General features: G+C 61.8%; 1 protein-coding gene across 2 annotated transcripts in view; it reads left to right on the top strand.

Annotated features, from left to right (window-relative positions):
* The window catches only part of PIK3R2 (phosphoinositide-3-kinase regulatory subunit 2), a 50,280-nt gene that overhangs the window by 32,291 nt on the left and 3,666 nt on the right, over positions 1 to 14,323 (top strand). Inside the window, exons 1-14 of one of the 2 annotated variants that reach the window (XM_050934295.1) lie at positions 1,801 to 1,926; positions 5,530 to 5,622; positions 6,325 to 6,387; positions 7,763 to 7,894; positions 8,099 to 8,300; positions 9,021 to 9,106; positions 9,563 to 9,668; positions 9,899 to 9,997; positions 10,537 to 10,717; positions 11,568 to 11,693; positions 12,457 to 12,599; positions 12,833 to 13,009; positions 13,369 to 13,440; positions 14,133 to 14,303. In XM_050934295.1, coding sequence (XP_050790252.1) covers positions 1,848 to 1,926; positions 5,530 to 5,622; positions 6,325 to 6,387; positions 7,763 to 7,894; positions 8,099 to 8,300; positions 9,021 to 9,106; positions 9,563 to 9,668; positions 9,899 to 9,997; positions 10,537 to 10,717; positions 11,568 to 11,693; positions 12,457 to 12,599; positions 12,833 to 13,009; positions 13,369 to 13,440; positions 14,133 to 14,303 — 1,730 coding nt within the window. In that variant the 5' untranslated portion in view covers positions 1,801 to 1,847. Of the gene's footprint in view, positions 1 to 1,800; positions 1,927 to 5,529; positions 5,623 to 6,324; positions 6,388 to 7,762; positions 7,895 to 8,098; positions 8,301 to 9,020; positions 9,107 to 9,562; positions 9,669 to 9,898; positions 9,998 to 10,536; positions 10,718 to 11,567; positions 11,694 to 12,456; positions 12,600 to 12,832; positions 13,010 to 13,368; positions 13,441 to 14,132; positions 14,304 to 14,323 lie in introns of those variants that run through there. The other variant, XM_050934294.1, reaches the window with a different exon arrangement.

Below are 14,323 nucleotides of genomic sequence, written 5' to 3'. Positions count from 1 at the left end.
GGGAAGATGGGGGTCCAGCAAGGGGGGAGGAGGAGGATGGGGAGGCGGTGTGTGCGGAAGAGGAGGAGGAAGGAGGAAGGTGGGGGTCCGGTGTGGGGGGAGGCAGTGTGGAGGGAGGAGGACAAGGAAGGTGGGGGTTGGCTGTGGGGGGGGCAGTGTGGAGGGAGGAGGACGAGGAAGGTGGGGGTCCAGTTGGGGGGAGGTGGTGTGAGGAGGGGAAGGAGGAGAGCAGCTGTGGGCCCGCCTGGAGCAGCGAGGGGCATGGGGGAGAACACGCACTGCAGCAGGAATTCAGGTTCCCGCTGACCCTCGGAGCACTGCCTTTCCGTGCGCTGAGCGCTGCCCCTTTCCTCGAAGGCGCTTCTGTTCTGCAGGGGGCCGTGCGGCTCGGGGGGGCAGGAGAACCTGTATCTTGGTGTGTGCTAGGGAGGGAGGATAGCTGCGTGGGGCCAGGGGTGGTGCTCCCAGCATGGCTGCGTGCACTGCAGGGCCCTATGAGGGTGCAGCAGGGGGAAATGCTCCTACAGGGGAATGTCTTTGAGCCAGGCAGCCAGGCTGCCAGAAAGACTTGGGCCTGACTCCTCCTGCTCACAAGCTGCAGGTCCAAGGGCTCCCCTCCAGCCCAGGTCGGGTTGTGCTGGCCTCCCTGGCACCCAGCAGGCCTGACGGAGGAGAGCTCGGGACAGTTAGCCCAGGGGCACTGGCTGGTGCGGTGTGATAGGGAGGAATGGATGAGACCAAACTCCTGGCCTCTCCTGGCAGGAAAAGGGGCCAGAAACACTGTCTGTGCTTCCAGAATGGGGAATGTTGGGCCCTTTGGGATCAGGACTCAGCCAGCGCTCTGAAGCATCTCCTCGGGGCTGGCCCGAGCCTGTCGCCGGAGGAGAGCGTGTGCCGGGTTCCAGGGAGCACTGGCTGCTCTCCATATCTCAGCATGGGGCTGTATTTGAGTTGAGACAGGAAGGTGAAGGGAGGTTCCGGGGAAGCAGCTCTGAAATTCCCCTTGCACTCCAAAGAGGCTATTCCTAACCTCCTTCTCCCCACAGAGGAATTCCTGGGGAGCAGATCTGCAAAGGGAAACTCATTGCAAACTTGCGAGGGCACTTTATGCCTAGCAGAGCAGGACAAATGGTTGGAGATTGAGACAAACATCTTGTGGGAAATCCCTCTTTAGGAAGAAGCCATGGTAGGATTGGTCTGTCGTGGCTGCGCTGGGGATGCCCGGTCATCTGCTGGTTACCCATCTTGGTAATTGTGCTGTGTGATGGCACTCCGTGACATGCTGCGATGGACTGGGGCTGGGGACTAGGAGCCAGCGTTCCTGGGTTCTGTTCCAGCTCTGCCACTGGCTCAGGGTGGACAACCCCTTACCCCTGTGAGAGACGTGGCTGTGGGGAGAGGATAAGTGACTTCGGGTGAAAGGCGCTCTGCTGTTGGACTGCACTCACGGGCACAGCGGCTTTGGTGGCAGCAGGGAGATAAGGGGATTGTTTTCTTCACACTGCATCTGGGGTGAGCGGCAGCCCCTGGAGCAAGGGGGCTTAGCCGGTGTTTGCTGTCTGCGAGGCGCGCCTGCGGAAAGGGCAGCCCAGGAATGTTTCCGCTGCTGCCATGTGAGCCGCCATGGTCCCTCCCCAGCCCGGAGATGCAGGCGGCTGCTGCCTTCTGAAGCAGCAAGTTCCAAGCCAGGCACGTGTGGAGACTACACTATCGCCCTCCTGAGCCCTTCCAGGCCAGCAGCGCTGGGAGCCTTACGAGGTCCGGCAGCAGCACCAGCTCTGCCTCTCCCCGGCAGCAGCCTGGGCTATGCCGAACTCCCCAGAGTCCATAGGCTTCCCCCCTGAGCCATGCTGCAGCATGATCCACGTCCCGCCTTAGAGCACCTCCAGCAGGCTCAGTGGTGCAGCCCTGCTCCTAAACCATTCGGTGAGCTTCCCTCCAAGCTTAATAGCCCCTGGGCATGGTTCCCAGTGACGCCATCCTGGCACTTCAGCAGGGAATGGGATCTTTAACCTGCCTTTCACTCTCTCCATGTATTCGATGGCTGTGCAAGGCCTGACTCCCAGCAGAGCAGCCCTGAGGGGGCTCTGAGTTACACTCTGCTTTCCATGGCCCCATAGTGCCTAGGGGAAGCTGCAATGCAGCAAGCTGTGGCCATGCCCCCTATGCTGAGGTCTGGAGCAGAACCCCTACACCAGCTCCATGCAATTGGGGGAGATCCCTGTGCAGGGGTGGCCTTTGGGGGGTTGTGTGCACCCACTTTAAGGCTCCTTTGTGCTGCCTGATCTCCCACTGCAACCCTCCCTCCTTGCTTTTCACTCACCCTCACATCTGGGATTGGGAGCCTCGGGGACTGGAATTGCAGAAAGCACCAGGCACACTGTGTGAGCTCTGCATCCTGTGTGCTGAGGCCTGCCACAGAGGGGTGGGGTCTCTGCAAGATTCACAGCAGCTTTGGAAATGGTCAGGTGCCAGTAAAAGTCTACATGGCGCATTGGACTCTTGAAGTCTGCGTATCGGGTCTAGTGGTGCCATTGGCATCCTCATTGTGAGTGCAGAGGGTAATGGGACTTTCTGATAACCCATTGGTGTCCCAGGAGTTCAGGTGCTGGGGGCTGCAGAGCAGAGCCCCCCCCGGGGTCACCACCGCAGAGCCCACTTAGTGCTGCCCAGCCCGGGCACTTGGTCTCTGCCTGTCCCATGTTCTGCCATAGGCAGCTGGCAGGACTGCGGTGCCCTTCTGGACTGGACTAGCCCCTTACAAAGAGCCCTGCAGAGCCTCAGCACTGAATGACTGGAGAGCTGCGCTGACCCCTTTCCTGGGAACACAGTGGGCATGGTCGGGGGCTACCCCTCTCTCTCCCATCCTGGCCCTAAAACTGAAGGATCACAAGCCATTCCTGGTCTGGGGCGAGGGCTCAGCATCTGAAATGGACAACAAGTGGCAGCTGCCCTGTGCCAGGTGAAGGCCAGGGCTCAGTGGGCTCGGGTGTGGCTGTGCCCTGGCAGGCAGTGTGAAAGTTCCTGGCTAGGGACTATGTGGAAGTGCCCCCCATCCTTGCAGCAGTGCTGATGGCTGCGGGAGGCAGGTCCTCAGCCGGCTCAGGGTGACGCTGCAGCTCTGCAACTACCTGGTGACTGCGTCAGCTGAATGCAGGGAGCCCGTAGTGCCCAGGAGGGCAGTGACCCTGCATAGCTCCAGTGAATGCAGCCCCGAGCATGAGAGCTTGTAGCCGGGAATGTATGGTGAGTCGCTGGGTCAGCCTGCATCTCACAGGCGAGGAGCTGAGGCCTTGCCCTGGAAGCGTCTCTGCAGCAGCCCCAGGTTGCAGCCTGGACTGCCCACTAAGGTGTGTGGCTTAGCATTCATGCACAGAACCCACTAGCTTGTCTGGCACTGCCAGTGACCCTGGCCCGGGGCCTGAGGCTGGGCTGGTTCCCCCAGCGTGTGGGTGCACTGAGAGAAGGAGGGCAGTGCTTTAATACCCTACATCTTTCTCATGGGTCTAAATCTCCCATTTCTAGCCATGATGCTTCCCAGGTACAGGAGTGAGGGGCCAGAGAGCTCTGAGAACCGTTCACGGAGCTCGTAACAGGACCAGACTGGGTGAAGCCAAGCACTAGCCCACATGGTCTGGATGGGCTGAGAGCCTGTGGAAGTGTGTTCGGGTCTGGCAAGCATCCTGACACATCCAAGTTCTGACTCAATGACTGCGATGGGCTTGCTCCCAAATAGTCACTGTGTTCTTCATCTGTAACCAGCCTCGTTCCCAGCACAGAGTCCTGCCCATGTAAAGGATGAATCCCTACAATAACTCGCTGTTTGGCCCTGGGATGGCTGTGCCATGCAACCGCGGGGTCTGTGATTCAGCAGCCTTCTGCTTGTGTCTCTGAGGGGCCACAGCAGACACTGCAGGGCCCAGCGTGCTTGGGGATGTCACGTTGAGACCTGAAATATCTGTGGGCCCTGCTTCCTCGCTGAAGATGAGGGTGCCAGACATCAGTTCTCTGGGTCCTGGCAAGTTGGCATGATGTGACCCCTCTGCGTACCCAGCAGGCATTGCAATTGATGTGCCCAAGTGTAGCACTTGAGCAGGGGTTCCTGGCCCGCCTGCTGAGCACCAGTGTGGAGGCTGGAGGCAGACTCCTGTGAGCTACAGTCCAGACATGAAGCAGCGTTAGGGAGTGTCTTGGAACCCTGCAGTGCGGCCGCAGCCATAACCTGGAGCAGAGAGAGAGAAAGCAGAGGATAAAACTCCTGCACAAACTAGCTCACCCTGGTTAGATTTCAAGCCTTGGTGTGTGTAGCAGGCATATGATCAATTGGTATCTGTGGTTAGGGCAGAGGGGTTGGGGGTGGGAAGGGTGAGGGGGGACCTGGGCCTGGGCCTGGGTCTCTGCAGGGAGTGCTGAGTAGCAGCTCCTTTGGGGACACTGGCGCTGCTGCCTGGGGGAGGCAAAGGGCCAGTTTCCATGTTTAACAAGCAATCAAGGGCAGGAATGTGCTGACATGGCATTCTCTCTGGATCTGAGGATTAAACCTGGCTCCTTGCAGCCAGCTCCTCCCCCGCCAGTTCCACCAAGCCCCCCCTTTAGCAGCTGGGGCCAGGCCCTAGATCTGGGCCTGGAAGGTTTGGATAATGCATTAACCCTTCCTGTGCCTGGCCAGGTCAGGGCAGGAGTTCATGAGTCTCTCTTCCCCTTGGCTGGGATGGGGTTAATTCTTGCAGGGCAGGTGGCTCTAAGGAGTGAAGTAGAGGAGGGTTTCATCCTTCTCCCAGAATGTTCCCCTCCCTCCTGCCATTGCATAATTTTGCTAGTTTAAAACATCCCACCAGTGAGCCCTGGCTAGTGGGAGAGACACAAACCGCACCCTGGGTAGCAGCTGGGTCTGACCCTGACCCAGGCCCAGCCTGGGCTGTGCTCAGTGGGCGGCTCTGTGGGCTGGTTCCTCCAAGTGTCACGTCCAGTCCGGTTCTGCCGCAGGGTGCACCACTGCTTCCTAAATGCCTGAGCTTCAGGAAATTATGTCCCTTCTTGCAAAAGAATTGTAGCATTGCCCTCTGCCAGGAAGGGGTTGGAGCAACTCTGGCTCCATATGGCCCCTTTCTCCTCCCCCTGCCCCCGTCAGGTCTCCATTGGCCAGCGGGGGCACCTCCCAGGCCCCTGGCTCACTGCTAGCACAAGGACAGCCAGGATCAGGGCCTGGTTGTGCCAGGCCCTGGACAGGCAGGATGAGAAGCTCCCTCTCTCCAGGGCTTGCCCCCAGGGCACTGGGTGGGCTGCGGCACCTTGGCTGGCGGAGTCCCTGCTGAAGGAGCCAGCTGCCAATGTACTCCTGGGTGCTGGAGTGTGGGGGCTGGCTCTCCCCAGTGGGGAAGCAGCCTGGCTGCGGGCCCACCAAGCCTGTGCCATGGATTAGAAGCAAGCCATGCAGTCAGAATTAGCCCTGCGGCCTCAGCAGAGCTCTCTGGCTGTCGGGTGCTACGTAGGCTCTAACTGCCTGCTCTCTCCTGCTGTCTCCATCAGGATGGCTTCTCCCGGACCTGGCGGAGCAGTTCACACCCCCTGAAGTCGCGCCCCCGCTTCTGCTGAGGCTGGTGGAAGCCATTGAGAAGAAAGGTGAGAGGCGGAGGGGAGGGGATTGGTGTCCTGAGTCCCTGTGTGAGCAAAGGGGCAACATCCATTATTAACCCCTTCTCCGCCAGGCTCCCTCCAGGCACAGCTACTCCGCTGAGCCGCTGGAAAGCTGTGCTGGGAATGCCTAGCAGGTGGCAGGGAGCCATGACACCTCAGCAGCCTGACAGGTTCTCGTTACCAGGACGGGTCTGTGCTCTGGCAGCCCAGCTGGTGCCACCACAGCGTGAACTCGCCATGGGACTCTGACCATGTGCCTAGCTATACGCAGCAGGTCCAGGCAGTGACCCTTGGCCCAGCTTGGCAACCACTGGCCCAGGAATCCTGTGCTAGTCCAGGGCTGGTGGGTGGCTAGTTGTTTGGAGGCCAGAACTTAGGCTGGGTTTCCTAGTGGTCAGGGACCTAACAGATTGTGCCATCACCCCAGGAAAACAGCAAACGCTCTCTCTGGAGTCTGTTAAAACAGCCTGATGGGAGACTGGTTAGCCCTGGTGCAGCTGACGTGACTAAAGCCCTGATCTGCCAGAACGTGGCTGGTGGGCAGGGAATGGAGCTAGCGTCCCGTCGCGGGGCTGCAGCTCTCTTGGGTTAATAACTGCTGTGGCGGCAGCTCAGTGATTATCAGCACTGCTGAAGTGGCTGCCTCTATTCACAGAGCTAACATAAACCGTCCTGCACTTCCCACAGGCTTAGACAGTGAGATGTTGTACAGGACGTCTGGCTCGGAGTTGAGACAAGCACTGAAGACCGGTAAGAACCAGTTCTGTACGGAGGGGAGGCAAGCTGGGTCAGATGGATGAGATTAGTGGATGTGACAGCGCCAGCAGTAATGAAATCCATGCCAAGCTTGTCTTCTGTCCTCAACGAGTCGTAACTCCCCAGCAGCCGGCTGCATGGGAGAGGACGGGTCCATCTTGCTGTGTTGGTGTAACTGCACGTAAGGGAAGCCAGCAAGTGCCGCTTTCAAGGCGGTTGCACTTTCCTGCAGCTTGGCAGGAGGAGGAGGAGGAGGAGCCTTGTGAAAGGGAACGTGGACATGAGTTCTGCTCGTCGGTTGCGGGGCCTGGAGCTGATGTCACAAGCCAGCTCCTCTTGGATCTCCTACTACACACTGAGTGTGGTGTGTTTGCTTGAGGTCTTCAAACCATTTTTGAGGATTTCAATAACTCGGTCCTGGGATAGGGGTTGTATAAAATTGGATGGGTGGGGTTCTGTGGCCTGCCTTGTGCAGGAGGTCAGACTAGATGATCAGATTGGTCCCTTCTGACCTATGAGTCTATGAGTCTATGAGTCCTGTCCCCTCCCCAGCCAACTCCATGTTGATGGCCATGCTCCCACGCTGCCCTGGCAAAGGTCTAAATGCTGCTTCTTCAGCTCCAGGCTGTCCCAAAGCACGAATAAGCCTGGGATCAACTCAGCCATGTCACTTGGGTTTCCAGCTCATGATGCCGTTTGCTCACTTCCTGCACATGCAGCTGCAATGGGAGCTGATCTCACTGCGCCGGCTGCCCTCTTGGCTGGGCCCTCAGAGTCCAGGTTCAGGGCAATGGTTCCCTGCCCTCCCCTAGACTGGGGTGCAGCCTCCTGGGGGTCGCTGCTGCTATGCTTCCCCAGGGCTGCCTGATCCTCCTTGTGTAGAGAGCTAAAAATGCAAAGGCCCTAAAGCAGCTGGGGCAGGCAGTCTCTGGCCTGCCTGACGCCCGCCCTGCCAAGCAAAGCCAGGCTCCGGGGCTCTCTGGTGGGAGTGAGTAGAGCAGCGACCGTTTGTGCTCATGCCAGTGGAGTTGCACTGGGCTGCGTGGAATTTGTGGGGCTCCTATCCAGGCTGGGGTGGCACCACTGCAGTCTGTGTCGCAGAGCGAGGCCTAGAGCTGGGAGCCCCTGGGGATGGGAATCGGAGAGCATGTCTGTCCTTGGCAGCTCTGCCCTGCACCGGGCCCTGAGTCCGACCTCTCCCATATGCCACCCCCTTGCTGTGCCCCAGCAGCAGCCACTGCTGTGGATTCTGGGGCTTCTCGTGCCCACAAGTTCCATGCTGGGGAAACTCTGGGTACATCCTCTAAAGATGAGCTGGCCAGGGAGCTGCCGGGGGCTGCCATTGTGAAGGTCTGTTTGCTCTGTGCAGATTGGGTGCTGGGTGACGTGGAGCCGTTCGATGTGCATTCCCTGGGCGAGGCACTGCGGGGCTTCCTGCAGGATCTGCCTGCTCCTGTGGTCCCGGCCTCTGTGCATGGCGAGATCCTGCGCATCCTGCAGGGTAAGGGCTATGCTGCGGGGGGAGGGGATGCTAATGGGCAGGAAGCAGGGGAGGGCATTGATGGGCTCCAGGGCACACAGTTGTTGTGTACCCCGGTGTACCAGAGGCAGGTGGATTGCAATGCAGCCCGCATGCACAGGCAGTGCTGGAGAGTGAGGCAGGCCTGGCCCCTGCTCTTCCAACAGGTGTCTTGCTTCTCTCCAGAGATCCCGCAGCCAGAGAGCTGCAGGAAGCAGCTGCTGCTGGCGCTGGAGTCTCCTGCGGTCCCTCTCCAGAACCTGCTCACCTTGCAGTTCCTGCTCCGCCACCTGGGAAAGGTGTCCCAGCAGGCTGAGAGCAACGGCCTCCACCCTCGGGCCCTGGGCGAGATCTTCGGCCCTCCGCTGCTCCGGCTTCCTGGCACCAGGTACATGGGCTGGGGGCTTGCATCTCACCAGTGGGCAGATGGGCGAGAGCAAGACGTGGCTGGTGGTGCTCTGCCCAGGAGCCAGCCTGCCAGCTTGGCTCATGCTGCCACGGGCTGGGTTTCTGAGTTAGGGGTGTGCAGGAGCCTGGGATGTGGATGGGGGGCTGTACTCGACCCCCTGCATGGTGATGCTTTGCAAGCAGTGACCCCTGACCTTACCCTGTCACACCCAGACCGCGCTGCCTCCTGCACCAGCAGCAAGGGTAGACAGATGGGGTCAGCCCCTCGCTGGTGGTCTGTAAAGAGATCCTGACTTACCAGCAGCTCATCTCCAGCGGGGCTGTGAGCCACAGGCACAAAGCTCAAACTGTAACAGCCAGGACCTCCCCCAGAGCAGCTCCACCCCGCAGCTGGGTTCCTGTTCACCCCCCGAGTGGAGAGCTGGGGCCATAGGCTGTGGGCAGAGGTGGGACTAGAAAGTGGGGCAGACCCTGCGTCTGTCGGTAAGGAGCTGGCACCTTGCAAGCTTAGTGAGTTGGGAGCAGTAGGGATACTGCAGCATACTGCGCAGCTCACCTGAGAGCACACCCCAGAGCCAGTGCAGTGAACCCCCGCCCCCCTCTGGCTCAGGTCACAGCCCAGCACCTGCCGCCATGCCTCCTTCCCGGGTCTGTTGGCATCTCTCCCAGGTGCTGATTTCTGGTCCCTGTCTCCCTGCAGTGCAGAGCTGAGCCCCGATTTCTCAGGGCTCTTCCTGGAGACACTTCTGCAGGTGAAGGACTCGGAGCCGGAACAAGTGCCGCCAGGTACTGAGCCCCACAAGCTGCAACGCCCTGGGGCCCTTCCAGACCGCGGGTCACTTCCTGTGTGGCTTGGGAAGGAGGCAGCTGTTCAGCCTCCCGCCAGGGCAGCGTGTTTGGCTCATTCCCGTCAGCCTCGTCACAGAACGAGCATCACATGAGGCACTCAGTGAACTTGCCCGAGTTGGGATGGGCGCAGAGATGGTCTCTCCGGCACGGTGGGAGGCGCTTGCGGGGGCACTCAGGAGAGTGGGTGCTGCTGGAGGGCGCTGCTGCGGGGCTCTCGAGGTGGCACCTTCGGCATGCCCAGGACCAATGCGGGTTGGCGCCCGTTTGGAGCTGTGCCGGGGCAGCCTGAGAGCAGGGCCTGTGGCACGGTGCCGGGGCTGGTGGCAAGCAGATCCTGGCCGGAGCAGGGCCCTAGCACAGCCCAGCTCCAGTGCTCACCCGGCTTTCTTGCAGCTCTGCCTCCGAAGCCCTCAAAGCCGAAGCCTGGTGGAGCCAGCCTGGCCAATGGGAGCAGCGCACCCCTGCAGGAGGCGGAGTGGTACTGGGGCGACATTTCCAGGTACCAGGCTCTTCACACCATGTTCTCCTGGGCAGCGGGCCAGCAAGAGTGCCCCCCTGCCCCGGGTAGCCGTTAGGGAGGCCCCCATGTTTGGGATTGTGCGGGGCAGGGCTGGGGTCAGGCAAGGTGAGACTGACGAATCCCTATGCTCCAGCCCCCCACAGGTGAGGGTGGGTTCTGTGGGTTGTGCCCTGACAGCCGTGACAACTCGCACCCTGTCCGCTCCCCAGGGAGGAGGTGAACGAGAAGCTGCGTGACACGCCAGATGGCACCTTCCTGGTCCGCGATGCCTCCAGTAAGGTCCAGGGGGAGTACACGCTCACACTGAGGTACGTGAGCCCCAAACCCCTTAGGCTGGGCTGGGGTGGGGCAGCAGGGCCGCTAGCCATACCCCTAGGTAGAGCCGGGTGGTTGGCCGGGCTCTGTCCACCGTGTGTTCCTGGCCTGAGGAGATTCCTAGGCACTAGTTCCCTCTCTGTCTGGTGCTTCACTGCCCCAGGATGGGGGCCCTGAGCCCCGTGTGTCCCCAGGCTCGTGGTGCTCTGAGTCCCAGCTTGGACGCAGGGCTGCAGCCCCGATAGCCTGCCAGCTTCCAGAGCAGAAAGGCTTGCTCGCTCCCCGGGTGTCTGTGAGGGGCTGAGGGGGAATGATGCAGTGCAGGGGGGTGGGGGAGGGTGTCCTTGTTCCATGCGCAGCCTCCATCGCTCCCTGGTGCCGGACTGAGGGGACGCCTGTTGGCTGCTGGGTGCTCCAAGCCCCACCGTGAGTGTGAAGGTCGCCATGGCCGGAACACGGGGGCAGGTTCCCCCAGGGATGTCCCCCATGCCTGGCGCTGAGCGTGCCCCCAGCTCCCACTTCCGCCCCGCAGGAAAGGTGGGAACAACAAGCTGATCAAGATCTTCCACCGAGAGGGCAAGTACGGCTTCTCGGAGCCCCTGACCTTCAGCTCCGTGGTGGAGCTCATTCACCATTACCGGCACGAGTCGCTGGCCCAGTACAACGCCAAGCTGGACAGCAAGCTGCTCTACCCCATCTCCAAGGACCAGCAGGTCAGGCTGGGCAGGGGGTGTTCGGAGCCCTGCGGCTGGCGCTGATGTGCAGGAACCGCCCCCGCCCTGCTCCCCCGTGTTGAGCATAGGGGCCAGCCATGCCTAGGGCACGTGGGCATACCCAGGGCCCGGGAACAGGGCATGCCAGATTCCAGGTCCCTGGCTGAGCTGGCAGCAGATCCTCCCGTCTCCCTGGAGCATGTGAGGCCTGGCGGCCCCAGGGACGCTCCTTGGCCAGGGAACCAGCAAGGGGAAAGGGGAGCCACCTTTGTATGGTGTCCTGGGACGCGCTCCTCCCAGCCCAGCTGCATCCCCTGAGCCGCAGGGGGCCCGGCCCCAGCCTGACGTTGACGTCCAAGGGGCTGTGGCTAGGGTAGGGGAGACAGGTGCCCAAACCATCCCCTGGGCAAGGGCATGGCCTGGAGAGTGGGACACTGGTCAGCGGGGGCCATGTCACAGTTGGGGCTGGGGGCTGGGCCAGGCTGCTGAGGGAAGCAAGCAGGGATGTGTGGACAGGCCCTATGCCCTAGGGCTGCCCATGGAGCCTCTGGGTGCCTCCCACTGCCAGGTAATTCTGTCCTGTCCAAGGGGTGGAAGAGGCAGGGCTTGGAGCAGGTGGGCTCAGGGCCCCATGCTGGCCTGCGGTGTCTCATCATTCCTGGTGCCGCGGGAGCTTCCCTGATCCTGGCCCTGCCCCAGGCCCCACCTCCTTCCCTCTACCTATGGCCCTCTCCCTGCTGGGCCGGCCCCATGTCCTGCAGTGAGAGTGCAGTGGTGCCCACACAGCTGGTGGGTGGGGAGAGAGGGCAGTGCCCAGCTCTGACTTGCCCTGGGGCCTTCTGTGTGGCAGGACCAGCTGGTGAAGGAGGACAGCGTGGAGGCTGTGGGGGAGCAGCTGAAGGTCTATCACCAACAGTACCAGGACAAGAGCCGGGAGTACGACTTGCTGTACGAGGAGTATACGCGCACCTCGCAGGTACCCTGGGCCACACGCTTCCCCTTGCGGGTCCCCTGGGGCCATGGGTCCCCCAGGGCCACGCGCCCCCCTTCTTCTCTCCCCTTGCAAGTCCCCCGGGGTCACACGCCCCCCCTTCTCCCACCCCGTCGCGGGTCCCCTGGGGCCATGGGTCCCCCTCCTGCCCCTCGTGGGTAGTTCGGGGCCACGGGTCCCCCGGGGCCACGCACCCCACTCCTGCTCCCACCCCCTTGCAGGTACCACCAGGCCACAGGTCTCCCAGAGCCACGCGCTCCCCTCTCCCGCCCACTTGTGGGTCCCCTCTCCCACCCCATTGTGGGTTTCCTGGGGGACCCTCCGCCCCCCTGCCCCCTCGCAGGTCCCCTGGGGCCACGCACCCCTATCAAAGCCCCCTAGTGGGTATCCCAGGGCCATGCATGCCCCCTCCTCCACTGCCGTTCTGCCCAACACTCCAGCCAGCACAAGGGTGTTACCCTGGCCAGCTTGCCCTGCTATATAGGTGATATGGGCCCTGGAGAGCCCTGAGAGAGCTGCGCTGGGGTGCAGACACCCAGCCTGCTAGTGAAGTGGGAGGAATTGGCAAAGTCGTCTCGCTGAGGGGCTGTAGGACCTCAGAGGAAGGTTCAGGCTGGGGGCTGAGGAGTGGCTGGGAGAGCTGGGCTGGGGATCAGACCAGGAGTGGGGTTGGGGCTGTGCTGGGAAGGCAGGGGACTGGGCGGGGCCCCGATCCTCGGCTCTCACTCGGCGTGCCCCCACCCCCCAGGAGCTGCAGATGAAAAGGACGGCGATTGAGGCCTTCAATGAAACCATCAAGATCTTTGAGGAGCAGTGCCAGACACAGGAGAAGTGCAGCAAGGAGTACATCGAGCGCTTCCGGCGGGAGGGCAATGAGAAGGAGGTGCAGCGGTGAGGGCACAGGCCTCAGGGCAATCTCCGGCCCAGCCACGGGCTCTCTCTGAATGGAGCCAGGCTAGTTCCTTTGCAAAGAAAACTGCTTGCGTGATTTTCCTGTCACTCAGCATCCCTCCCATGCTGCAGCTGCCCCCAGTCCCTCCCCCCTCCGCCAGCCCTTCTCCTTTGGCTCCAGCATCGGGCCCAGGTTCCCCTGCCCAGCCCGTAATTCCTGTCCCCCCCCCCAGGATCCTGATGAACTCCGAGAAGCTGAAGTCACGCGTCACTGAGATCCATGACAGCAAGATGAAGCTGGAGCAGGACCTGAAGAAACAGACCTCGGAGAACCGGGAGATCGACAAGCGCATGAACAGCCTCAAGCCGGACCTCATGCAGCTGCGCAAGCTCCGGGACCAGTACCTGGTGTAGGTGCCGCTGCCTGCCCCTTCCCCCTGCCCCGGGGGCTCCCGGCTCTGGCCTGGGAGGGATGGAAGAAGCAGCCCCTGGGCCCTGCCATCGCCTCCGTGGCCCAGTCGTGATCTGTCCTTGCTGCTCGCTGGCTCCCGGCTGGGCCTCCAGCCGTGTCTGGGGCTGTGGCCCCGGTGCCCCCTCCCTGTGCCCTGTGGGACTCCGCTCACGGGGCAGCTGGGCCCCGATCCTGCCTGCTTGGCTCATTCCGTGGGGGACGCTGCCCCCTGCTGGATCCATTTGTGAAGGAGGCGGGATGAAAAGCTGCTCCTCTCCCAGCCCTGCACATCGCTCAGTTCTCGCCTTCCTCCCCCAGGTGGCTGACGCAGAAAGGGGCCCGGCAGAAGAAAATCAATGAATGGCTGGGCATCAAGAACGAGACAGAGGAGTAAGTGTCCCTCCCTGCCGTGTCCCAGTGCTGCGGGCTGCTCGGAGAGTCTTCTGGCCTGGCCTGGGTTTGAGTGGAGTCGCCCGAGCATTGCTTCCCCCTCGAGGCCTCGCTCTGCTACTGAAGTGCAGAGCCCTGCACACACAGCCACACTCGGCGCCGGGTTACAGAAGGGGGAACTGAGATGCAGAGCGGGGCAGGGACTCGCAGCTAGACGATGGCTGGGCTGGGAGCGGGAGCAGGAGCAGGAGCTCATGGTCCCCAGCCCTGTGCTCACCCCAGGCTGGCTGTAGAGCTTCTCACTGGGTATCGAGGCGTGATGCAGCTGCCCGTGTCTTCACTGAAGGTGCGTGGGCAGAGCTGAGCCTCTGTACCAGTGGCTGAGGGCTGAAGGCTCAAAGCTGATACCAGGCCCTGAGGCTGTCTGCCTCCCTCAGGTTACTGAGAGAGCTCCCTGCATGCCTCGAGTGCCTGGTGGAGCAGGGGTCTGGGAACTGAGCCATGGGGAAGGTTCAAAGGCCCAGAGGGGTATTTGGGAGGGTGCTGGCGCTGGGGAGGCACCGCTCTAGGCCGGGGGCTTCTGCATAGCAACATAGCTGTGTGTGTGGGAGCAGAGCTGGCCTAGCTTCCCCCAGTGGCGGGCGCACACCCTGTGGGGGAAGGGTCTTCTCAGCCCCAGGCTTGCCTTCCAGCCAGTACTCCATGATGGACGACGAGGAGGAGCTGCCACACCATGAGGAGCGCACCTGGTACGTGGGGAAAATCAACCGTGTGCAGGCGGAGGAGATGCTGTGTGGCAAGCGCGACGGCACCTTCCTGATCCGTGAGAGCAGTCAGAAGGGCTGCTATGCCTGCTCTGTGGTGTGAGTTCCCTCCCCCTCTT

The sequence above is a fragment of the Gopherus flavomarginatus genome, chromosome 24 (genome assembly GCF_025201925.1).
Source record: "Gopherus flavomarginatus isolate rGopFla2 chromosome 24, rGopFla2.mat.asm, whole genome shotgun sequence".
In the NCBI taxonomy this organism is placed as follows: domain Eukaryota; kingdom Metazoa; phylum Chordata; order Testudines; family Testudinidae; genus Gopherus; species Gopherus flavomarginatus.
Note: the sequence above shows the minus strand (reverse complement) of the source record. Positions and strands in the feature narration are given on the sequence as shown.